This window comes from Grampus griseus, assembly GCF_964374135.1.
Source record: "Grampus griseus genome assembly, chromosome: 12".
Lineage (NCBI taxonomy): Eukaryota > Metazoa > Chordata > Mammalia > Artiodactyla > Delphinidae > Grampus > Grampus griseus.
This window is the reverse complement of record NC_139006.1, coordinates 34,670,519-34,696,777: the sequence shown is the minus strand read 5'-3', so window position 1 is coordinate 34,696,777 and position 26,259 is coordinate 34,670,519. Positions and strand designations below refer to the sequence as shown.

At 44.1% G+C, this 26,259-nt stretch overlaps 1 protein-coding gene across 1 annotated transcript in view; it reads right to left on the bottom strand.

The window, feature by feature from the left end:
• The window catches only part of LPIN2 (lipin 2), a 59,478-nt gene that overhangs the window by 21,747 nt on the left and 11,472 nt on the right, over positions 1 to 26,259 (bottom strand). The window contains exons 2-6 of the mRNA XM_082667115.1: positions 17,858 to 18,058; positions 9,841 to 9,936; positions 7,325 to 7,626; positions 1,078 to 1,185; positions 328 to 451 (exon numbers count right to left, since the gene is read on the bottom strand). Of these exons, the coding sequence (XP_082523241.1) occupies positions 328 to 451; positions 1,078 to 1,185; positions 7,325 to 7,626; positions 9,841 to 9,936; positions 17,858 to 18,058 (831 nt within the window). The remainder of the gene's footprint in view (positions 1 to 327; positions 452 to 1,077; positions 1,186 to 7,324; positions 7,627 to 9,840; positions 9,937 to 17,857; positions 18,059 to 26,259) is intronic.

Here is a 26,259-nt window from a genome sequence, read left to right as displayed (position 1 = left end):
CAGGAAATGCATCTTTCCAATTCTTCCTTCTTTCACCCTGAGCTGGCAAAAAAGCTTTCGTAATCAATTTCCTATTTTAAAATTTCAGTGGAAATTTTAGTTTCCTTTAGGAACTTAAAAAATTTTCCTGATTAAAATGTTAACAATCAACATTATTTATGAAATAGGAACACACAAAATAATGTTGGATTCCTTCCGCTATAAATATAGCACAAACGTTATCAGAGATGTTAACTCGGCTTCGCTTATGCGACCACACGAGGGCACCACCACCACTTATGTTCCTGTGACCTCATCCTCAACTCCGCAGGCCGGCGAACCCTCTACCTTGGTGGACTCCGGGAACCCTCCCCACGTCCACTCCATGTGGGACTCGGATCTGAGCAGGCTCCCGGCGGGTTTCACCTCCAGCTCTGAGTCGCTCTTAGGACACACCGCCGGGGTGTAGGGGCTGCAAACACAGGACAAAGAAATGTGATGACTCTTAATAAGTCAGGAACCTCATTCTTGCCAAGCTCAAGAGATGAAAAGAAATATGTTTGAATATATCAATTTCACCCGCAGATATAAAGGCTACCTTTCCACTTGAGCTCTTTAATAATAACAAAAACAATGCCAACTAGCATTTATTGTGGACTTCCCGGGTCCTCAATAATATGTATTATCCCACTTGATTCTCACAAGAAATCAATGAGAAAGGTAATTTATAGCAGAGAAAATGCACGTCAAGATGGGTTAACATAATACAGAGAGAAACTGGATTTGAACACAAAGTGTGACTGCACGTTTCTTCACAGTATTAACCACAGTTACAGTTAGTAGTTGACACGAAAAAGAATTGTAGAGGGTCAAATTCTATGCTGATGATACAGGTCTACACTGGCCAACTCTGAGAATAAGTCAGATCAAGTTTAGGAACAAATTAATTATTGAGAGGAAAGGTCTATATTTGTGTTAAAAGCACACATTCAGTTCCTCTTCTGTGTGAGAGACGTGGAAATATCATCAAGTCGAATAACAGAAAAGCTATCAGTATATCCTTCCTTTAAGAAATGGAGAAATTTCAAAAATACTTACGTGTCTAAGGGGGACCAGTCCCCATCAGATAAGGGGTAGTGGTCTCCAGAATGGAAAAGCAGAGGCTCCTTGTACTCGTCCTCCTTTAAGGAAGCATTTGAAGATCCTCTGTGAAGGGGTGGCGGGGGGGTAGAGAGACAAAACAATGACATCTATGTCAGCTTTAAAATATCCCCCAATTCTCACTGACACACTGTTCTAAGTTATACAAATGAAGAAAGTCAAATGATTAATAACTAACTCTCTTAAAAGGAAAATATGAAGGAGAAGAGGGTTCACTGTTGCTACACACCGGACACCACTGCAATCAGCATTTAAACATGGGATAAACAGGAGGAACAGAAAAGAAGGTGGGGTTAAAAACTCCTTTTTACATCTGTTAGGGGCATTTGATTCAGAGCCTACCAGAAGAAAACTAAGGCTTTACATATATTGCGTCCAATTCTTACGAATCGGAAGTAGTAAAGTCTTATTTTAGGTATTAGGTAATCAAGGATCTACGGGAGTTTAGTAATTTGCCCAAAGTAAAAAAGCTCCCAGGTAGTTGGATTCCCAACAAGCAGCCCTTGCTCTTTTCCACTACACTCTCCTGCACATTACAGAAAATGTAAGCAAGCAAACAACTGAAGACAAGAGCTATGGCTCAAAACTACCCAAAACCCAGAACTTATTTTCTTCTTGGTTGGGCCCAAGCATTACTTGAGAACTTTCTCTTAGAATCTATGTGATGTAGGGATGCGAGGAAGATGACACCGAAGTATGATAAATGCTTCCAAAATTCATTCACAGACCTTGGAACTGTAGGAGACTTAACTAATGCTAGTAAGGTTTTAATTAATTTACCCTTTGTTTTTCTTGAATTTGCAAAATTAATATAACTACCTTGCCATATAACCTTGAAAACACCCCTCAGGAGCACTGTGGGCCCCAGTTTTTCATCTGTAAGTTGGAAATTTTTCTCTTGTCCCGTCTATTTGATAAGAGTTGATGCGAGATTTATGTGGTGTGTCGTGGTGAAAGCCCTGAAAAGTATACAGAAAAGTAGGGAAAAAACTCTGAAAAGTGTAAAACACTATATAAAGCAAATTTAAGAGCTTCTTACAGAAAATTCAATGTTCTACCAGGACAGATGTAAGATGTGAAATGATGAGACGGTCTATCGCTTAATCTGCGAGACTAAAAATAGGGATAGAAACCATTTTATTAATTTGTATTATCTCTTTTCTCTCTTTACACCTTAATTTAACATGCTCTGATTTACCACTAACTCTGACACGTAACTATTTTTCCAAGTAGCTGCATTTCCTAATTTAAGGTTTACCTAACCCTAATCTTCTTTCTCTCAGAAGGATTAAGCTCTGGCATACCACCTCATTCAAGGGGAAAGATACATGTACTTGAAAAAGGCTGAAATCCAGGTAAAAATACTCCATATCTTAAAAGAGGAAATTCAAGTGGTATAGAAGCAAAAAGGGAAAACTGGATGCTACGAACAGTCCTTATTTGCCAAATCTGAAAGGATAGTACAGCTTGGCCCACTACTATTCATACATTTGAAAGTGGTTTGAAAAGAGCAACGTAAATGCCGTAGAAAATTTTTTATTAAACATATTTTGTTTTGGGAACGTATTTCACCACAGTATAAAAGGTAAGCCAAGAAGAATACAGCAAAGCAAACTGGATTTAATAAAATATTGAAAAAAAGAGAGAGAGAGAGAGAGACCAGGCACCATTTAAGAATTTACAAGCCCAGGAAGGCAGGACATGGTCTTCTCTGGGCGGATCCGGACAAAAATAGAGCCCATTAGCTTAGACCCATCAGAGTGATAGAAAAGGTTGCTGATGCTGAGGTTCCTTTCTGTCCTGTGACTCACTAAAAATCTGCCAAGCATGTTCAAAACGGCACACGTGGCTGAGGACAGGCAGCCAGCGAGGCCAAGCACGACGCGGTCACTTTAAGTATGTGACACGAGGATGTAATAAGGGAGAGTATAGATTAGAACGTGGAGAAATAGTATGAACACTGACTCTATTTACATTGAAACACAGGACAGGACAAATAGCTGCATTAACGGTGAACAGCAGAGGATCCGCGGCCGAACAGATGGTCTAAGGCTGGGTCAGGGTGGTTGGCGGAGGTTCAGCTGAAGTTCGTGAGAAGTGTGTCTAGAGCACTTCAGCCTTCACAGACGCCCCAGCACCACGACTCCAAGCTCAGCTTCACTTTTTAAAACGATTATTTTTCTCATTCAAAAGCCAGAAATTACATGATGTATACAACTATCAAAATTCACTGAACTGCACACTTAGATCCATGAATATTATTGTATGTAAGTTATACCTCAGTTTTTAAAGAACGGGGACAAAAACCAAGACAAAGTCAAAATCCGGAGCCTGAATTATTTACGTGGGATAAATCAGAAGGACTAGATAAGTTTTAGTCTACATAGCTGGCGGCAAGTACGTAAGAGATAAAGCGGGCTGCTAACTACCCCGACCAAAGTTCACCACCGTCAACACAGCACAGCGCTGACCCTCACCCTCAGTGTCCGATCAATCGATCTCACTGTGACTAATGATCCAAGTTTGCTTTAGGATACAGGACTCTTCCCACAAAAGATACCTCACGACAGGGCAGAAGAAAGCTGGGCAACGTGTCTCCTGGATCAGAACGATGGGGAGGGGAACACGCGGTCCCAGGCCCCTGCCACTCGGCCCCCAGATCTAACTCTCCAAGTGTGTCTGCTCTGGTGGATTAGAAGTAGAGTTTCCTTTCTGACGGCATAGTTGTAACCCTCCATTGCGGTTACTGCATTTCCAGCGGCTGAGTGTTTTAAATGTTTGCACTCAAGACTGTGATATAGCATCATCCCACGTGAAAAGTCTCCTCCTTCCCAGAGGCTACAAGTGCCCAGGTGCACTGTTTTTAATACATATACACTTGTACATCCATCCATCCGTCCTCTGGAATGACGGACAAGGCTTCCACGCTATACTCAAGCCCGAAGCCCACCTTCAGGAGGGGAGACCCATCAGGCACAGCTCCCACAAAGCCCTGTGCGGGTTAGACCTCTCCAGCTCCCACAAAGGGGTTTCCTCTGGCTACACAACACCAACCTGCTTCCAAGAGTAATTTCATCTTTCTGCTGCCTCCTTCAAGGAGCCTAAATTAACCTTAATTCTATTATCAATGACATTCTTGAAAAGTAAGGAGTTTAAATAGAATGTTATTTATCAAGTTTAGGTAACTTCTCTGAAAACAAAGTTTAGGTAACTTCTCTGAAAACAAAATTTCTTTCCTACCCAGTAGGGGCTGAGGAGGGGAAGGTATTTAAAAGCTACAAATTCCCCAAATCCCCATAATCTGTGGATCTCATAACTGCAAAAGCAGTTGATTTCCTAATCTTTTTCTCTCAGATTCTTTAATGTGCTCTTTAACATGCTGTTAATACTTTTGACCCTGAATATCTTCCTCCAAATTTCCGATTTTAGAATCTGGATGCTGAGCGGGAAGGGGTCTGTCAAGCCATGCAGTTCAGTCCTCGGATTTCACAGACTAAGAAACGAAGGCCAGAGTGACCACAGTCGGACGTGTAACGGCCCCGTCCTCTCCCTTATCAGCTCAGCGTGAATTTCAGGCCGACACCTGCACGACCGTTACATTTTGTCTTGCATTTGTCGCTGCGGACCAGACCAGCACTCCTACAGATTTTTCGTACAATCTGGAAAAGGAAGGCATGCACTAATACTTCTGCAGTGCATTCACTTACAAAATTCCTTTAGAACAATGACTTGTGCACTTAGCACGTGACTCTGCATGTTTTAGAAATGTTTCACCTTCCTAAATTGAAGCTGCGGGTTGTTTAGGAGTTCTAAGCGTTGCTCTATTATATATAACAAAGGACACGTGTCAACAGCCCTTTATAGAGGCAAAACGTTACTTCAGCGTCTTTTCTGGTAGATCCTGGAAGTTTTAGTTAGCAAAAATATTTTCAGGAATTAAGGTGCCCAAGGGAGTATTATAGTGCTATCCCAAATAAAATTTCCAGGTGCGTGTATTTCAAGTTTTTCTCAAAAGAACATGTTTCCTGCCTACCTACACATTATAAATAAGCCAAAACTTTTAAAGGAACTGTTTACATTCACCTTGTAGTTCACCGTTTTGTTCTCTTTTGGGGGGGTAGTGCTGCACAGCATGCAGGGTCTCAGTTCCCCGACCAGGGACCCAACCCTGCCCCCTGCAGTGGACGCACGGAGTCCTAACCACTGGACTGCCAGGGGAGTCCCTACACTCTTCTTAATAGCACTGAAATCAAGGAATGGAAGATCTGAAAGGGTCTCTTAGTTTGTATTCCTAGGGAAGCAAAGGAGAAAGAGCCCTTAAAAAATTGAAAGCAGGAAGAAAAGGATGGGAAGAGTGCCTTTTTAAGAAATTGTGGGACTTCCCTGGTGGCGCAGTGGTTAAGAATCTGCCTGCCAATGCAGGGGACACGGGTTCGAGCCCTGGTCCGTGAGGATCCCACATGCCGCGGAGCAACTAAGCCCACGCGCCACGGCTGCTGAACCTGTGCTCTAGAGCCTGCGAGCCACAACTACTGAAGCCCTCGCGTCTACAGCCCGTGCTCTGCAACGAGAAGCCACCACAATGAGAAGCTTGCGCACTACAACGAAGAGTAGCCCCTGCTCGCCGCCAACTGGAGAAAGCCCAAGCACGGCAACAAAGACCCAATGAGGCCATAAATGAAGGAATAAGAAAAAAACATATATTAAAAAAAAGAAACTGTGGAACTTTTCTTTATTAGCTTAAAATTCTTTTGGGAATCAGTGATATAAAAGTAGAGTTCAGAACTTTTAAAATTAAGCTCTTCCCACCTAGTGTTTTGATTCTGAAAAAAAAAAAAAGGCACACAAATTTGTTATTGCAGACTAAAGTTTTGTATGTACAAATGGTTTACACTGCTCTGCAGAGTCTAAAGTACTGTCCCACTACGGCCTCCTGTTGTCTGGTTCTAACAAGAATTCTGCCTTCGATCAGAACAGAAACCCAGGTCTCATACGTTCATTGCGGGGGGAGTGAATCACCATGTGACAGCTGATGAGTAGGAAAAATTTCACGTATGAAAGATTATTATTAAATGTAGGAGTCTGTTCTGGGATTTACAATCCAGATTTTAAAATTTTAGAAAACAAGTTAACAGTTTTGCCAAAAAGGGATTATTCTACTACCTTATTCACTAACAGCATAATTATAACAACAACATATTAGTAAGTTTTTTTCTTGACTTGACTATTTAAAATAAAAGCTTGGTAAATAAAACACTAGACGTCAAGGTAGAGTGTATGCTTGGTATACGTTTGGTTACCTCCCCTCTTCTCCATGATGAAGAGAACCTGAACAGCAGTAACCTTCCCAGCAAGGGGGGCACGATCTCTCCTTCCAGCAGCCGAGGTGCGAGCATACAGTGACAGTGTCGACCTCATAAGGCCACCCTCCCTGCACCCCAATTCAATCAGGGTGTGGACATTCAGGATCACTTGTCCAGCAGTCACCAAGGGAAAGAACCACCCTGCTGCCACACCCATGGTCCGTCCAGCGCCGCGGCCGCCACCCAGCGGAACGGGGGAAGAGAGTCTTATGAAAGTCGAGTACTGAATGAAAAAGTACACAGTTTACCCCAAACTGTTACGTTTTAAACCCCAGACAGCATTGACTTGAAAACTGTCATCTATTTTGAGTTCTTCTACTGAGCTGGTAAATAACAGTGATCAAGATTTCTCACTTCAAAACAAAAACAAAACCCTCCTTCCCCCTCAGCTTACTAGGATGTTGATGATAAACTCAAAACCACCACCTTGAACTCAGGAACAGACAGACAGAGCACCAACAGCAGGGTAGGGAAACACCCCCGGCGTCCCATCTGCCCGCCAGGCACTAGGTTCAGATCTTCTATGTGACGTATGATTTCCTTGGCTTTTGGAAACTTACTGGGTAAAATGAGACACAATGCCAGTCGGCTTCAAGCGATATTTTAGTGCCACAGCAAGGTGTCTGACAGCACATTTTGTACAGTTGCAGAAAGGAAAAAAGAAAATGCCTCTCCCACTTATTCCACGATAAACTGCCAACAGGGGAAAAACAAGTCCAAACCTCAGACTGCAGACCCAGGGGAGAAGCACCAGCACCGGCTGCAGCCGAGCTCCGCCCACAGCACATGCGCAAGGAGACCCCCCCCCACCCCCAGCCTACCTTGCCGACTGGGCCGCCTCATCATCGTCCGAGCTCAGCCCCACACCCACGGCGTCTTCTGCAGCAGGGGAAGCGGCCTGCTCGTCCTTCTTACTGTCCTGTTTGCATTTCTTCCTCCTTCGTTTTTTCTTTTTCACAGAACTGGGGGTGAAAACTGTCTCTGTTTCCAGAACGTGGGAGACGTCTGAACTCTGTGATGGTCTTTCACTTCCACCTGGTTTCACCAAAGGGGGGTCAATATCTGTAAAGAACTGATCTTCAGTAGGGATGGGTGAGGTGGCGAGGTAAGCAGGAAGCTCTTCCTTCAAGAGAATACGGAGAAAGAAAAGCTGTCAGTGACCAACAGTACATCAAAACCACCACCATTTTTGGTGGATCTAAATTTCACAGCGGTAGAAAGAATACCTACCTAGTTCCCAAAGGTAAGAATGTGTCACACTGAGCTCAGGCACTGCCCACCCTACCTAGATAGGCCTCCACCCCCCTGCAGGGCTTAGCGTCAGCTCATGCGGGTCCATGTCGCTGAGCAGTGGAGGAATCGACGTGCCGAGTCAGCACGGAGCACGCGGAAGCTCAGCCAATGCACGTGCTGCAGGGGTGGATGAGCTCGATGTCCATCGGTGCGAGCACAGTTCAGGGAACGGCATTGTGGTACACCCACACTAGGGACTACCGTGCAGCTAGTTAAAGGACAAAGTTCCACCCAGAGCTCTGACTTGGCAGGGGTGCTGATGACATACAGTTAAATGACGACAGTGAGAGAAACAAAAGGTCAGTAACTGGAAGTCAGGTGGGTTCGGGTAATGTTTATCCCCCTTTAAACTGTGAGCCCCTGGAGAGAGGGACTTTTCTTCATACTCTGTAGCAGAGAGCAGTAATTCCAGGGTTGTTGAATGAATTAAATTTTTTAATTTGTAAAGAAAAGCACATTATACTAAAGAAAATCTGGTCAACTTGGTCATACATGGAATAGGGAAAAAAAAGGCTGGAAAGCTGACACTCTCCAGGTTGACCTTGCTAAGCACAGTTTTAAACGGAATCATGAGAACTGATGTGAGAAGCAAGCAACAGACCCTCAGGAACCTAGTCCTCTCACTGACCGCATCTGCTGATTTATTTGGAGCCTAATCAGTGCGACAGGTTACATCAAAAGTGTTTTACTCTTACGATAACTCGCTTACTGTTTCATTCTGCCTTTTGCCTCTGTCTCTGATGAGGAAAATTTTTCTCTAGGCCAAGTAAATGCAAATAACGTAATATAAAAACAAGTAATTAAGATACTAGGAAGAATATTGGTCTGGTAGGTTCCCCTTCATAAACACTGTTTCTTTGCTGTTTACAGAACAGTACTGGCGCAGCTGGCTTCCAGGCTAAAGTAAAAACTGGCAAACAATCTCATTCTGCTATTGTTTATCTTTTCTTTGTGAATTTATGACATCAAACTGGCAGTTCATCTTCAAAACCAAAAAAGTATCTCCGTCCATGCCCTTAACAACTTGAAGCTTATTGTTTTTGCTGAGATTTTATTCTTTATGATCAAAGATTAACAATGCCTTCTAAGAAGTTGCTTTTTTTTTTTTACTTTTAAAAAAAATTATTTAGTTTTGGCTGCGTTGGGTCTTTGTCGCTGCACGTGGGCTTTCTCTAGTTGCGGTGCGCAGGCTTCCTCAATGCGGCAGCTTCTCTTGTTGAGGAGCACGGTCTCTAGGCACGCGGGCTTCAGTAGTTGCGGCACGCAGGCTCAGTAGTTGTGGCTCGTGGGCTCTAGAGCGCAGGCTCGGTAGTTGTGGCGCACGGGCTTATTTGCTCCGCGGCATGCGGGACCTTCCCGGAACAGGGATCGAACCCGTGTCCCCTGCACTGGCAGGCGGATTCTCAACCACTGCGCCCCCAGGGAAGTCCCCTTGTAAGAAGTTTTATAAAGATCCACTTTAAATCAATCAAGAACAGCTCAGGAACATTCACATCAGTGGATACGTGAGGGGGCAAATCGTGCTCTCTTGCTGAAAGAGGCCAAACGTGCAATAATCATTCATAAAGGGCAGAGGCCAATTAATTTAAATCTCTTGAGACTTTAATAAACTAATGCACCTGACTCTTTGGGATGTAATGTCCCCAACGAAAACGGCAAAACATGTTTCCCAAATTTAAAGGTCACACGTGTACACACGCAGACACGGCCTGAAGAGACACGCCGTGATTATTCAGGTGGAACTGAGTGCATTCAGGCCAAGGTGTAAGCTGTACGGACACCACTTCATCAAGTCACTGGACGCTCACAAGAGGGGTGAGTGCCAAGGCCTTCGGCACACCCTGCAGCCTGGGACTCGTGCGGGGAAACTTCCTGCCCCTCCAGCTCCTTTCTGACAGCCGAGTTCTTCAACCTAAAACTAAAGCTTGTCTAACCAGCAACAATCGTCCACACAGCTCACCATGAAAGCTAAACGTTCTGCTCTGGGATGTGCACCGTGGGCCTGACACAATGTGTGAAGTGGATGTGACCCACCAGGACTTACATACTCCTCTTCGGTCTCCTCCACAAAGAAAGCCTCCCCGTTGTCACCCAATTTCATGTGAAGATCCACTGCATCGCCATTGATTTCTATGTCGATCTACGAGGAGAAACAAAGTGTGACTTGGCGTCAAGAGTCTGTCATTCAGGCTCAACTAAGCCTAGATTCTGGGCTCTCAGGCCAAACGTAGTACTGAGGCTCCCAGGGTGACGGCCCCAGAGAGACCCCACCTCCTGCCCCACGTCCCACCCCTACACCACCAGACTGAAAGTAAACGTTCCATCACCTAGTTTCATGACAAATTTTTAAAATATATTTAATTTCTCAAACGTCATAAAATGGGGGAAATGTCATCGTCAACACACACTTGAGCCCCTCTGGAGGTTACAGCACAGCCAGGCCTCACCGTGCGAGGCTCAGATCAGCAGAAATCTCAGTTACCACAGTATGCTGACTGCGGAACTGCGGGAGCGGCACATGTTTCACCACCAGCTCTTCCATCCACAGGTCCCCACAGCCATCCTGCGGTGTCCGCAGGGGGTTGGCTCCAGGATCCTCCTCAGATACTCAAATCCACTCATGCCCAAGTCCCTTACATATAAAAGGGTGTAGCATTTGCATATAACCTCCACACATCCTCCTGTGTACTTTAGATCATCTCTAGATTACTTATAATACCTAATACAACATAAATGTTATGTAAATACTTGCCAGCATGCAGCAAATTCAAGTTTTGCTTTGGGAATTTCCTGGAAAAATTTTTTTCCACATATTTTTGATCCGAGGTTGGGTGAATCCTTGGATGCAGAACCCATGGATACAGAAGAGCGACTGCACGTACATAAGAGATGCCCATCACGATCAGTAACTCATCACGTCACTTTTTCAAAGTCTGTCGGTGACCAGTCCCAGCACATCTGTTACTCAGCTCAGACACAGGCGGCAAAGCATGTGGTTGTGTTGCCTCCTGGTCTCCCAGTGATAAAGCCAGTTGACATTTTATACAATGGATCATTGAAAGAGGCAACTGGCCGAGATCAGAGAGCAGTAAACAAACAAACAGTACTAGTGCTGGAAGTAAAATCAAACTCAACATCAGCAGTTACAGAAGAAAGAGCCGACCTTGCGAACAGGAGACTCAGGATGAGCTGCCAGAGGAACCTGGAGGTGAGTTTCTACCAGAAAGGAGGAACATGGCTGAGACAAAAGGATGAAGACCCACAGGAAGGGACACAGGCAGAAACCTGCAGGTCGAAGCAACTCCCAGAGATACTTCATGACATGGGAATTTCAAAGGATGAAAAGCTAGAAGCTGATGCAGACTTAGAAAGGAGTAGGACAATTTACCAAGACAAAGAAAAGATGCTTGTTCCATAGCGTGTTACATCAAGAAGGTAAGCCCTGTTCAAACTACTCCTGACGAGTTTTTTACAAAGAAATTTAGTTCTCATTGTTTCTAATGTTTTAAATTGCAGTGCACAAAACACCATTTTACTATTTTTCATTTTCTTATATATTTATAACTAAGAGTAGGAGTTTTTAAAAGTTTTGACCAAAGCTTACAGAGGTCGTGGAAGAATCCTAATTTCCCTCATCGACTAAGCTTCCTTTTGCAGGGTTTCAGCTTGCCCATTTTTATGGTCTGTACTACCATGCAAAGTGAGGAATGTTTGTTTTTATACACACACACACACACACACACATATATACATATATATATACACATACACATATATATATCAGGTACTACCATATCACTTAAAAATAATGTAACTGCTTATCTGTAAGCTGTGAATAAATACTCTTAAATATTTTACAAAAATAAATACCAACTTTCAAAACTCTTACGGATAACTTGTAAACTCTGGTTTTAGACTGTTCAGGGGATACAAAGATGAACACACAAAGGCATAATATAGACAGAAGTAGAACAGTCCATAACCTCAGTGTCCTTAGCTCTGCATGGCCCTCGTGGTGCGAACAACTGTAGAGCCTGCTGGGTGTGTCCCAAGGAAGACCAACGACCGCTTCTGACCAGAGACTGAGCCCTGGTTCACGTCCAGTCATGGAAGGCAGCTCCATCTTCCCAGGAGCCACGGAATAAGTAACATCATATTAAAAAATATTAGTTGACATATGCTGTCAAGGCTTGTTTTGAAAATTCTACGTATGAATAACATAACCACACTGAAGGGAAGAAGAAGAAAACTAAGTAACTTTGAAAAACGGTATGTTGACTACAGAATTCTAAGTCCGAAGACAAAAAGAACTATAAACAAATATTGTACTGTAGTTAGTAATTTTTTTTTAATCACAGACATGGGTCAGCAATTCTGAAACTACTTTATGTGTATTCTAGTACTGAACAAATACGTGAATATACTGTAGATAATGAGAAGCATGTTTCTCACCGTCAGAGAAAGAAGCTACAAATATGGAGACGAGGAAGAACCCTGTGGCGATCGGCTGGAGAGGGAGGAATCACTGTGAACTCCCGATTTTCAGACGGACGCAGATGCAGGTGTGGGCACGTGTATGTATATACATACATGGACTTTCTAGCTCTGGGGGCTGAGAGGGCCTACAAGCAATTATACCTCAGGCTAATGAGCACATCCAGTGACCACGTCTTTGTTTCCAGATACTGTTCTCCAGTAACAGGAACCAAGGCTCCTTGGAGAAATAAAAATAATTCTGGGGCCGAGGCAGGGAAAGTAGAGTCTCCTGGAGTATCTTATGGTGCCAGAGAGTAAGGAAGTGCTCAAAACATGATGGGAGCGTTTCGAAAGGACTCAACTGGAGGGGGCATCCAACAGCCAAATCTGGGACAATCTCAGCAACTACAGAAATAATGACTATAACCCACAGGGCAAAATTAATATCCGTGAGTCCATACTGATCTAATTAAATAACTGAATAATTAAGTAGATAAGAGAAGAAAAGCTCTTTGACAAAGTACAGTTTCAATTAATAATTGGAGCAGGAAGAATGGAAATAGAAAGTCACCATTCGGGAAACACCACAGCAATAGCCGCTGCAAAGTCCACCGTGTAAAAGCTAAAATTCATGGTGGAAGCACGACAAGAAACAGGGTATGCGCACAGTCTCAACGCTTCTTCCCACAGGTAAACTCACAGCCAAGAAACCTCGCAGACACCATTCAGCAAGTGATCAGAGTTAACATCACCAGGAAGGAGACAGCAGCGGGGCTGTTGTCGGGGCTGTTGTCGGGGCTCCTCAGCGGAGGCACCAGGAAGGGCACACCCCCGCGCGGCGTTATTCTCACCAAAAGGAGAAAACACCAGACAAATTCACACTGAGGGACAATCTACACTGTAACTGTGCTGTACTCTTCAGAAGTCAAGGTTGTATGGAAAGACCTTGACAGAAGTCAAGGTCATATGCCAGAGAAGACAGGGTGAGAGCAACACGGGATCCCGAAACAGAAGACAGTAGTGGAAAAACTGGTGAAATCGTAATAAGGTCTTTTCCTAATGGTTTATACTGATGTTAATTTCCCGGTTCTGATCATTGTAACTATGGTTTTGTGAAACGTGAACATTAGGGGAAGAGGTTGGGTGAAGGATTATGGAAACTTTTAAAACTGCATTTGCAATTTGTCTGTACATCTAAAATTAACATAAGCTAAAAAAATGTGAAAATCATAAAAAACAAAGACTGAGGAACTGTCACGGAGTGGAGGAAACTAAGAAGACAGGACAACGAAACACTCCGTATCTTGATGGTGGTGATGGTTTCATGGGTGCACACACATGTTTAAACTTACCAAATATATCCTTTGAATATGTGCAGTTTATTGTGTGTTAATTATAAAATAAAGCTGTAAAAAAAAAAAGGATAACACTATAAAAGGAAATCAGAAAAACAGGCAACTAAGAATTGAATACAAAATAAGTTTAAAATCCTATACTAAAAAATCCCTATGTAATTTCAGAAATGTTAATAAAATGATTATTTTACAAAAAACTCATTTTTCTTCTACTTTTTAAAAGAAAGGGCTGCATGAAGCAGTTTCCATAGGACAAACACTAACCCTAACTCATATCCCAGCCAGCCTTCTTAGTGCTTTCTATTACTGGGAACATTTACTGCTAAAAAAGTTGTGTATGGCATGAACTCCTAACTCTTCTAAAACAAAGTACTGCCAGAAATTCCCAGGCTGAAGAAAAACACGCTTTCAGATAAGTGTTTAAGCTTTTTCTTCATAATAAACTAGTTGAAGTCACATAGCATCTCGCATCATCTAAGGTTTCTAAAGCAGCTGTAATAATAGCAGCTTCTTCCACAATCATAGGAAGAATGTTTCTAACTGAAAAAGTTATGTGGGAACAGAAAAAGTAATGAAAAAAATTTTTTTTCTGGACTATAGGCAAGAAGATAGGGAAAAACTAAATTCACTCTGTAATGCCAGATTTCAAGTTTCTCAGGATGACTTAATTACATTTTTTCAACTAGAAGTTAGACATATAAAATAATTTAAATAGCCATGTTCGTTGACTTGCTGTTATATAAAATTTTAAAGTTAAACAGTACAAATGAAATATTTAAAGTTATTTTACTTTAATAAAAAATAAAAGATTCAAACTAATATCGTCCTTCAAAATTTTCACCTCTGCAGGTTACCCATTTATCTAATGTAGCTGGGAAAACGGAATGACGCTTCTTTAGGATGCAAATTCAAAGTCTGTTTTAAAACTATTTTAGAAAAGTTAACCCTTTGGTTTATATTTATAGCCCGTATTTTTAGGGATCAAATACGACATTTCTTAATACGACTACTTTAGTCTCTTGATTTGACTCTCAATGGAGCTTGGTTCTCTCCAAAAATTAAACCTAATATCAAATTGTGCCAATACGGAGCATACTTAAAGGAATGTGTATGCCACGAGTTCTTTAGGTCGCAAAGGAAAAACACTAAAAATATTCTGAGATGGCACCAAGCTGGAATAAATGCTTCCCGAGGTGACGACTGTAAAGAGGACACTCATTTTGATGTTACTACTTCTGGTAAACTGGTTTCTAAAACACTCATTTCCATATAGTCATACTTCCTACACTGTGCCTTAATCTTGCTCAACATATGTGACAGATGTTGAAACAGAACTGATTTTGAGAAATGCTGGCTGTAGCAGACACTCGTCTTGGCAGGCCATCCTTTGGGTAAGAATGTCTCTGGTCTCCTTTGGGGATCTAGTCTCCTCTATTCCAGGCCATCTATTTCCGGTGCAGCTGCAGAGAGTGGCAGTGGGGCTGCTGCCCAAGCCAGGCCAGTCAATATATTCCACCCCCACCTACAGTGACTAGTTCCCGAGACACGCGACCCCAGGCTGACAGGGCGGCTAACACTGGTCCTTCTGTAGGCAGGAGACGCTGTCTTCCCTCTGGGAAGTCAGTGGAAGTCAGCCTGAAGATACTGGCAGCCATCTTGCATGAGACAGACAGACACAAAAGGAAGCAGAGCTGAGAGATGAGGGGAGACGGGTCCTGTCAACACCTTCAGAGGCTCTAAGTAAAGCCCTGACTCGTTCAAACACCCGCGTACTTTACTTCCACAAGCCAATTTAATTCCTTTTCTGCCTAAGCTAGTGTGAGGTGGATTTCTGTCATCCACAATGGAAACTGTCCTAATACACTGGGTTATTTAACTTTGATAAGTAATTAAATCATCAGTTGTGTTAAATCAACAAAATTAGTATCTAAAAATATCAAGTGCAGGTTTACCTTCTGAAATTCAACTGCTGAGTTATGAAATATACAGGGAGTACTGTGTTCTATCAAACAAGAACATAGCAATGGCAGTGGGAAAATTATTATATTGCATCTTTCTAACCAGAGGTTTTAAGGTGGTTATGATTTCAAGTCCACTTCATAGGTGTCCCCATATTTGAAAACTGGGTTCTTAATTTAAAGTCAATGGACAGCTTTCCCTAATCCAGAATGACCTAAAATAACACCAACAGTTCATCCAAACTGCCAGAGTGTCTCAGGGCAGACATGGTTTTAGTTTTACTGTCACAGGAATGCTACGCTTTGGTTCAAATAGCCGAATTTCCTCCCAAATATATCCTCTGGGTCTCTGGGCTACCAAGGGAAAGAACTTTTCTCTTTTCCTGGGTCTCACTGGATAGACTTCTACTAAAAGTTAAGGGTTTGACAAGATATTGAGCACTATGATTTGCGTAGCCTCATACAGCAACTGTCTACTTTCTTAATTAGAAGCATACAGCATGCAGAAAGAGAGCTCTTATCTGCCCAGTCGCATTTACAGATGCACAAATGCTTATATACATCAGCCTGCGGGTTCCAGTTTGAAGGCCAGAAGACTTATCCAATCTGCTGATCAAAAACCCAGATCATAGATGGGAAAGGGGCGGCGGGGTGCGGAAGGCTTGTAAGCCATTTTACAAATAGATCCTGGCACAATTAATGGGACGTTTCAGTGCATAAACAGTTTGTTGCTGATGCTTCCAAAGCAGATACGGTCTAAAGTACTACAGGTTAGTGTTACCAGAAGAAAGAAAAAATTCTGGAGAAGCTAAATTGTGGCTGAACACTGTTTTGCAATGGAAAGTTTCCAACTCACTCAGTACATCACCACTGCTTTTGGTTTCCGAAGTGACTCTGAACAGAGGCCAGACCACACAAGCCCTGCCACCCTGAAACATGGCTCTCCAGTCACTTTCAAAATAACATAAGTTCAATTAAAATAGAGGGAAATGTCTATTTTAAAGAATAAGATCAGGGACTTCCCTGGTGGCCTGGTGGTTAAGAATCCGCCTGCCAATGCAGGGGACACAGGTTCGAGCGCTGGTCTGGGAAGATCCCACATGCCGTGGAGCAACTAAGCCCGTGCGCCAGAACTACTGAGTCTGCGCTCTAGAGCCTGCGCGCCACAACTACTGAAACCTCCGCGCCACAACTACTGAAGCCTGCGCACCTAGAGTCTGTGCTCTGCAGTAAGAGAAGCCATCGCAATGAGAAGCCTGCACACTGCAACGAAAAATAGCCCCCGCTCGCTGCAACTAGAGAAAGCGCGCGCACAGCACCGAAGGCCCAACGCAGCCAAAAAAAAAAAGAATAGGATCAGCTATGTTATTAGCTGAAATCTGAAAACAGATGTTTTCAACTTAGGACAATGGTCCTCTAACACATACTTCTGTGCTACAAAACGGTGTGGATTCTTTCACTGCGCTTGAAAATCCTGACAACATCTCCTTATGCTGCTTAAGTAGATACTGTGGGACAGGAGTAGAAAGAAAAATACTACTATGTACCCGCGAAGTTTACTGTTAGCTCAGCTTTTTCTAACATGATTGATATCAGATCAGGTATACTAACAGACTTTCCAAGTGCTCCATAACCTGAAGGAAAGAGGATGTAAAAAAAAAACAAAAAAAAAACCAACACAAATACCTTCTTTCTGAAAGAATCTTCCCTGAAATAAATAAAAGCCTGTGGATTTTCATTTCAGTCAGATTTGGGAAAAAGTCCTGGTGTTTACAATAAACTTTAGATTACAAGTAAGATTTTACAGCTTTGTCAAAATAAACGCACAAATTTGGCATTAATGTATTTCATTTAGACACAGGTACTCTTGAGCATGCCTATCCATTCCATTCACAACTGGTCTGAAGGCATCACATTAAATATTTTAAAGTGCTGTAAAAGCTAGAGGAACTTTTTCTAAATACACCTGATTTCCCCATTTACAATTCTAGTTTCTGTTTTGATTTTCTGAGTTGCAACATATAGGATTATTAAGATGATGTTCACCTCTTTTTCCCCCTAGACTTCCTGTAATAGGGCTTTTTGAATTTAAAAGCAACTTCAAAAACAGTACTAAAGACGGACTTCCCATACCGCTGTCTTCAAAAGCATATGGGTTTTCAAAACAGAAACACACACACAGAGGTCCCGAGAGCTCACAGGAACGGTTTACTCTGCCCCACCCCCACCCCCGGCGTCTCATCCTCCTGGAGGACAGGAGGCCCGCACTCACCACTTTCTCTTTGGACCGCAGGACGCCCAGCTTCCCGAAGCGCACGTGGAAGGGCGAGCACTGGTAGGAGCCGTCCTGCTGCCGCACCACCACGACATCGATGCAGCCGGACAGTGTGGCCTGGTTAATGCCCTTGTAGAGCTCCTTCACAGTGACAATCACCTGCCCGGCCAGCTGCCCCACGTAATTCATGGTTTGAGACTATAAAAGACAAGAAAAAAAAGCGGATGAGATGTTAACGCTGAGTTTGTGGGTCTAATGACAGCGACAGAGAAAAGACCGCAGGGCCTAAAACTACATGGCTCGTCCGTACTCCAGACTGTGATTAGCCCTGCACACGCTGGGCCCCTGCGACTCAGGCTGATGCGCCCGCTTCACACTTCCATGTGTCGGCAGCCCCACACCGTCCGTCCGCCTTGCTGCTGACAGGCAGCCCAGCCGGGCATGCAGAAGTCCCCTTTCCCTTTCCAGCATCGCAGATCGGGCCTGCTGCCACGAGGCGTTCCCCGCAAAGTTCAGAACCCACAGAGACCCCCAAAGAGCCCCGACTGCCACACGGCCCTCCTGCCCAAGACAACTGGGGACCTGGGGAAAGTGCATCCACTCCGACCAAGCAGCTAAGCAGAGAAGTGACTGAAGATCACCCCATCACCCCCAAGAGGAACCTGAAATCACGCAGCTCCTGTTGGAAGGTAAGTGAGAGATGGGTTTTCTACGGAATTAATCGACTATGGTTCAGAGACACGCTAGATTAACAAACAAACTGGTGAGCTAGGCCGGGTCTAACCAATTTATAACAGTACTTTGAAGGAAAATCCCTTCAGTGCTTCAACACAACTCACTAGAACATATATTCACGTCCCACAAAGTTCAAAGCACAGAAAAGGGTTTTAATCTTGGACCTTAACTGCAATGCACTATTCAAATCAGGGTCACCAGACTGTAAAGGGTCCTCCAGAAAGGGTCAAAAAGGCGGCAAGGGTACCCAACCGGGGCGCAGGGCCACCACACGCTTCATCTGGCCACAGGATGGGGGGCTGTGCCCCCAACTCTTCATTCGTTAGGAAAAAATAGCCACACTTTAGTCCTAGGGCTGTCAAATTTATCCATACGACCACAGTTCTCTCATTAGACACTGGCTCTCCTGGCAGAGTGTTAAAGCACAACTGAGCACAACTCATTCTCCTGAGGACAGGAGGGATGCAGATGGAACCAGAGACCCCCCACAGCTCTGCTCATCCGGAAGCCGACTTCCACCCAACCAGAGACCCGACAGCCTATTCTGCAGGGTATTCACCATAAGCACGGCTGTCTTTCTAAACCCAGATCAAAAGCCTTTGAGCTACCTGGAGTTCAAAGTTACATGCTCAAAAAAGTCCCCAGAGGGCACATTCTACGCTGTCAGGTAAGTCCAAAGCTGAACTAGAAGAATGCCATCCACGGGACAACCCAGGGACCTGCCAGCACCCCTGCTGCAGAAAAACCCACTGCTCTTCACAGGAGAGCCAGCACCCACGGGCAGTGCCCGGATTTCCTGCTCTTATACCCAGTAATCAAGGCCCATCAGTTTAATGCCATGGAGCAGAGCCACAATAACTTTACCCTGGAAAACGTTTTGAATATTTTAAAGCTAATGCTACCAAGGCTCCAAAACGCACTTACAGACGGAGCTGGCTTTGAGGATGTAAACCAGCTGCAAAACGTACCAATAAACAGCAGGATACAGCGGCAGGCGTCCTTTATGAGGCAAATTCTAAAACAGCTACAAGCTGGTATGATTTCAGGTCTACAATAACTGATTTGAACTCTATAGTAAGGCCAAATTAAGCACGTATCAAGCGCGCAATAATGATTTCTTAAATATTCATGGGATGAATGGTCAAACGAACCATCAACAAAAGAGAATAAAAAAGAAACGTGCAGGAGTGTTTTATCAGAATATTCGCATTACACCTCATATTCTAAAAATTAACCTTGTATTGTGATAATTGTGGATTCACATACATGTAGTTGTAACTAATAATACAAAGAGATCCCACGTATACTTTACCCAGTTTCCCCCAATGGTAACATCTGGCAAAATTCTAGTGCAGTAGCTCAATTGGGTATCAACTCTGATTCAGTTAAGATTCAGAACATTTCCATCGTCACAAAGACCTGTCCTATTGGCCTTTTATAGTCACACACACACCTACTTGCCTTCTGTCTGCCCTCCCCCCTTAATCCCTGGCAACCACTAATCTGTTCTTCATTTCTGAGATTTTTGCCATTTTTAAGGAGGTTATACAAATGGAATCACACAGTATCTAACCCTTTGGGACTGCCTTTTCCCACTCATATTTCTATGGAGATTCATCCAGGTTGGTGCATGTATCAACAGTTTGTTCCCCTTTATTGATGCCTAGTAGTTCATGGTGTGGATACACCATAGTTTAACCATTCACTTGTGAGGAACAGTTGAGCTATTTCAGATTTTTTGGCTATCACAAAGAAAACTGCGATAAGCATTCACGTACAGGTTTTTGTGTGAAAATAAGTTTTCAGTTGACTAGGGTAAAATGCCCAGGAATGTGACTGCTGGGCTGAATGGGAATCGCATGCTTAGTTTTTAAAGACACTGCCACCAGAGTTGCTGTACCATTCTCCACTCCGGCCAGCAATGTCTGAGAGATACAGTGTCTCTGCATCCCTGGCCAGCACTTGGCATTGTCACTACTTTTTATTATAGCCATGATGACAGGTATGCAGTGATACTGGTTTTAATTTGCATTTACCTAATGGCTAATGATGCGGAAAATTAAATTTTGTTTTATAAAAGAGCACTACAACTCACTTAGAGGAAAAGGGAATAAACATCTTTTTGTTCCTTATTTTTGGGGTCACGGTGTACAATTTTTATATGTTAAGAATGTCTCCAAAAACAGAAGTGAAATGAAATTTAGTCCTAAGTAGTTCATCTTTTCACTCTCTTTTAGTATTTTTCAGCAACCTAGAACAGTCCATCAGAATTTTTATATTCTGTAAGTAACATGTGTTCACAACACCCTTTTTGCCTGTCATAGCAAACAGCACCCACGTAATCAATCTTTGTATTATGCTTGACTGATGATGGCAGCAATTTTAAAATGAGTTTCGTTACAAATCTAAAAAAAAAATTCCTAACAAATTATATAGGGCTTTTCTTAAAAGAAACTGAAAAATGATAACTTAAGCATCTACATTCAGCCATAAACAACAGTCTTATAAACTAAATGTGTCATAAGCTTACATCAATTAGAGGACAGAATCCATAATTAAGTGTAACTACATCTATTCGAGATGATTTTAATTACCATGGTCAAAGGATATGCCGCTATACAAGAAAGTCTATTGTGTAAATGCCAGTTGCTAAATGTAGAAAAACACAGGCTGTCACATCACTGGTTTTCTCTCAGCAGATATAAAACAACCCTGTTCATATCACGAAGGCTGGGAAAACAAAGTAAAGGGAGGCCTGGTGCCTCCACAGCGGGGACAAGGGGCACCCTATCCAGGCTGGGGAAAGAGCTGGGTAAACAGCTTCCTCTTTAAGCCAAATCTTGCACCTAACTCTTTACTTCTACACGACCAGCCCAGCAGGAGCCACGATAGAGCCCAGTGAGAAAAGAGTCAGGCCCCTGACACCAGTCTGTCCCCGTCAACACCTAGGGAAGCGGGACTCTGAACAGGGGCAGAAAAGACAGAGGATGAAGTAACCCACTCACATGTGGGGGACACCCCCACTGAAGACACTGGCTTTTGAAATAAAGATTTAAAAATACAGCAAAATTATATACATCGTAAACTATTCATCACGTTTTATGATGAGTGAATGATGAGGAAAAAAAAGACGGGGAAATGAATTCAAGAACAGAGTGACAGAAGACACATGAAAATTCAGAAACAAGACAAAGACAGCAACTAATGTAAACATGCACACACAGAAGGAGCAACGTGTGCCTGAAGGATGCCCACAGAGCCGCATCCCTGTCCCCAGGCTCAAAGGCACAAAGGAAAATATTAAAATGCACTTACTGATTCTCAGAACTGGAAAAAGTTATCCAGTCCTGTCTTTCAACAAATACCAAAAACACTTTTATCACATCTCTGAAATACGGTAATGTTAACAATCATCACAATTTTTTGAGACCTCACTATGTACCAAATTCTCAAGCTTATACATGCACTATCATCTCAGGACCACTTTATAGGTGGTTACAGGTATATGTTTAAGATAATGAAACTGAGGCTTGGAAAGGTGAAGTATTGTTATGGACTGAGTGTGCACCCCGCCCCCCAAATTCCTATGTTGAAGCCCTAACCCCTCGTGTGACAGTATTTGGAGGTGGGATGTCTGGGAGGTAATTAGGCTTAGACAAGATCATGAGGGTGGGGCCGCATGATGAGATCGATGCCCTTAATAAAGAGAGGGGGAGGGGCTTCCCTGGTGGCACAGTGGTTGAGAGTCCGCCTGCCGATGCGGGGGACATGGGTTCGTGCCCCGGGCCAGGAAGATCCCACATGCCGCGGAGCGGCTGGGCCCATGAGCCATGGCCGTTGAGCCTACGCGTCCGGAGCCTGTGCTCCGCAACGGGAGAGGCCACAACAGTGAGAGGCCTGCGTACCGCAAAAAAAATAAAATAAAATAAAATAAAATAAAGAGATGAGGAGACAAGAGCATGGTCCTCACCACGTGGGGATACAGTGAGAAGGCGGCTGTCTGCAAGCCAGGGAGAGGGCCCTCACTGGGAACTGAATTGGCCAGTACCTTGATCTTGGTCTTCCCCACCTCCAAAACTGTGAGAAAATCCTTGTTGTTTAAACCACCCAGTCTGTGGTATTTTGTTATAGCAGCCTGAGCTGCTGAAGACAAGTATCTTCTTAAGCATCATATGCTACACTGCTTTTCAATTCTGGGATACTTCCAGTAGACAGAGACTCACCCCTTTCATGAGGAGGCTTATCCCAATACCAGACAGACAGCCCTGGTTACTAGGTCCACCAGAAATCCCACTGCATATGTACCACCCTCTTCTAAAGGACACCACCACACACCAAAGAGTTTACTGTACAACCCAACTGGGTGTCATCTATTCTGAGATAAGCATTCTTAGTCCTTAAAATAGCTGAAATGACTGGGTTTACTTTCACTTTTATGACAAACTAGAGAACTGACTTCCTTTAAATGGAAGATCCCAAACTAGACACTATGGCACAGACAGGCCTGACCAATGCCCAATCCACTCAGTGCACAGTGTGTGTCTGGGGCCAGGCTTCCATGCTGAGAGCACAATGCACACGAGCCGGCTAACATGCTGGGAGCTCCCAAGACAGGGAGGCACTTACAGATCACTAGACTGACAACGGAAAGAACCAGTAGACAGTAACCGACTAAAATACTTATTAGAGCCCAAATGGCCCTTCACACACAAAAGCCAACAGACCAAATAGTCCTTCATGCATGAAATTCAGTGGTGCCCACGATCAGACTTTTCTTATCAAACATTTTAAAGTAAACATACACTAGTATCTGGAATAGATGGGCAGCTTTCAAGATTCAATTATTTACCAAAGGTTTAAAGGTTTGCTTAGCAGCTTTTCCTGAGCATCAGAGAAACTAAAGTCAATCATCGTGATATGCAGTAGAGATTTATAAATGGAATGCATCTGTAAGTGGGTTCAAATAAACCCCCTCCGATAAAAACTGCCCCCAAACCATTTAAAGGTGACATGTTCAATCAAAACTCACTTTTACTAGGGAAGAGTAACCACAGAGACATAGGCAGCTATTAAAATATTATGATTTCTAAATTGTTATCAATACAAAAATGGATACATTGTTAACCACGCTTATATATAATCAAAGTCTGTTTCGTAAGCTTTAAGTTTACCTTCTTAATGCTGGGTACTACTAGTTAGCTGGTACTACTAGTTACTACCACTAACAAACACAGCTACAGCTGTTACACGTCCATCACATGTCAAGTGCTGTGTTAACCTGTACATTATCTCATATAATCTTCAGAACCACCCAGGACTTTGGTATCAATATTCCCATTTACAGGAGGGAAGGGAGGCTCAGAATTGTCCAAGGTCGCTGCACTTAGTGGTAAAGCCGATATTCAAACTCAAGTCTGATACTGGAGCCTATGTCCTTAACTGCATCTCTAAGTGACAGAAATGTTCTAAGCAATGATGATAAAAGCCTTGATATCCCCAGATATCTTGCTGCTTCCAGTAACAGGAGCATTATTTTCACATAATGCTACTCGGTTGGCCACACAAATGTGAAGTGATTACAGGGTCCAAAAAAGCCACACCCACCCTCCTGCCTCCCTGCAGGGTTGGCCACCACCCGCTGCTGGACCCCCACAAAGTGGATGTCCTGAGAGATCACGAGGGACAGAGAAGAACAGCTTTTATCAAAGAACTTGCCCTCAACATTCCAACCGTCCGCTCACAGACAGAATGTGCTATGAGGGAACAGAACCTTCTAGAAACTTCAGGAAACAAACACTAGCATACCGTGACCTCTTACCATCTGGCTCCCACCTATGCTCCAGGCAACCAAGCTTACATTCTGCATTTGAGTAGCACTTATCTTTCAAGAACTTTCTCAAACATACCTCACTTGACCTTCAACGGGAGTCTCGAAATTTCATATGCCTGCCTCCCCCCCCCACCCCCCCACCGCAAGATCTGCAGTCACTTCCCCGAAGGTGCAGCTTCTCCCGGCTGCACCCCGGGAGGGCAGGGGCCCAGGGGACTTGCCTGTCCCCCGGGGGCTTAACTCAGTCAAGACACGTCCCAGGGCCCAGGAGACGCCCTGGGGACAGGTTCCCGCAGAGACTCAAGGCAACACCTCTCCGTTTTGTTTTGTCTCTTTCACCATCAGAGCAGAATGCCAATGTGTTTAATTTTTCTTATTTTATAGTAGCTGCCTTTAATTCTTGCTTTATAAAATCAGAACAGGAAACAGCAGCACCAGGAATGTCCCTCGCCCTCAACGAGGGGAGGTCCTCAGGCTCAGGGCCCCACAAACAGACGGTCCGTGAGCCCCTCGGACCTTCTGGAGCCCCAGGTCCCTGAGAAACGCCGCTGGCCGTGCACCCACATGCACTGCCCCCAGTGTCCTGTCCAGAGCACGGGGTCAGGGCCCCGCAGGGCAGGGGGCTCCGCCATCCCCAGACCACAAGGCCCCGTGCGGGAGTCCACAGCCCAACAGCCAGGGTCCCCCGGCAGTTCTCCACATGGCCTTCCTGTCGGGATGGAAAAGGAGGGCTGTGAAAGCCTTATCCAGGAAAGGCCCCTCAAAGGAATACCTCTGCTGACTGAAGTTAGAAACAATCACGCAGGACTGCGCGACTCCTGCAAGGAAAACACAACAGAGGATGTGTAATCCACCTATCAAAACAGCCATCATCCCAGGCTGTGTCTGGGACGATTTTCTTAAGAGTCAAGCAAAACTGAGTACCTGCTTCTTGCCAGGCACCACAGTAAGTCCCTACGATATAAAACTCTGCCCTCTTTCCCTCAGAAGTCCTGGGCCTAGCAAGAGAAAGAGGCATAAATACTGTCTTAATTTACATAATACCTTGTGATCACGCTATTTTGGTGACTTAGGAAGACTAGACAAAGGGAGAAGAAAACCCGCATGGGAGAGTCAAGAAAGGCTTCAGGATGTATTTGTTCTAGGGGCGAAAATGGCAGGGTTTATCAGGCCAAACAAAGGAGGTTCCTGGAGGACAGGGACTGGGGAGGGTATGTGGAGCCTGAGGCAAAGGTGAGATGATGCAAGGCCTTGGACTCACCCTCAGGGCATCTGGGCAAGCAGCCAGGAGCAGGCAGGGGCAAGGGGGTGGGGAGGACGAACTGGGGAAGCGGAGGCTAGAGGCAGAGACCACCTCGGAAGCTCTTACAACCAATTCCAGCAAGAGACAGCACAGCTCCAAGAGCAGAAGAGGCAGAGGGGGGACTGAGGCAGCAGGGCTGTTCTGGGAGGGAAGGGAGAGGACAGTCAGGATCAAGCCACAAGTTCTAAGCTGAGCTAGAAACACATCTGGCACCTAGCTGGGATTCAGCAAATATTGTTTAAATGAGTGAAGAAATCAACTTAGGGAAGCAAAAAGGGCAGATTTGGTGGGGAACTTCCCAGTAAGGCTGAACTTCAAGAATTTTACTTACTATACTGGTTCAAAATTTTTCGTACATGAAAATCATCCTGAACAGTTTTTAAAAACGCAAATTTTCTTGAATTTTAAAAAAAGTTTAGGGCTTCCCTGGTGGCACAGTGGATGAGGGTCCGCCTGCCGATGCAGGGGACGCGGGTTCTTGCCCCGGTCCAGGAAGATCCCACATGCCACGGAGCGGCTGGGCCCATGAGC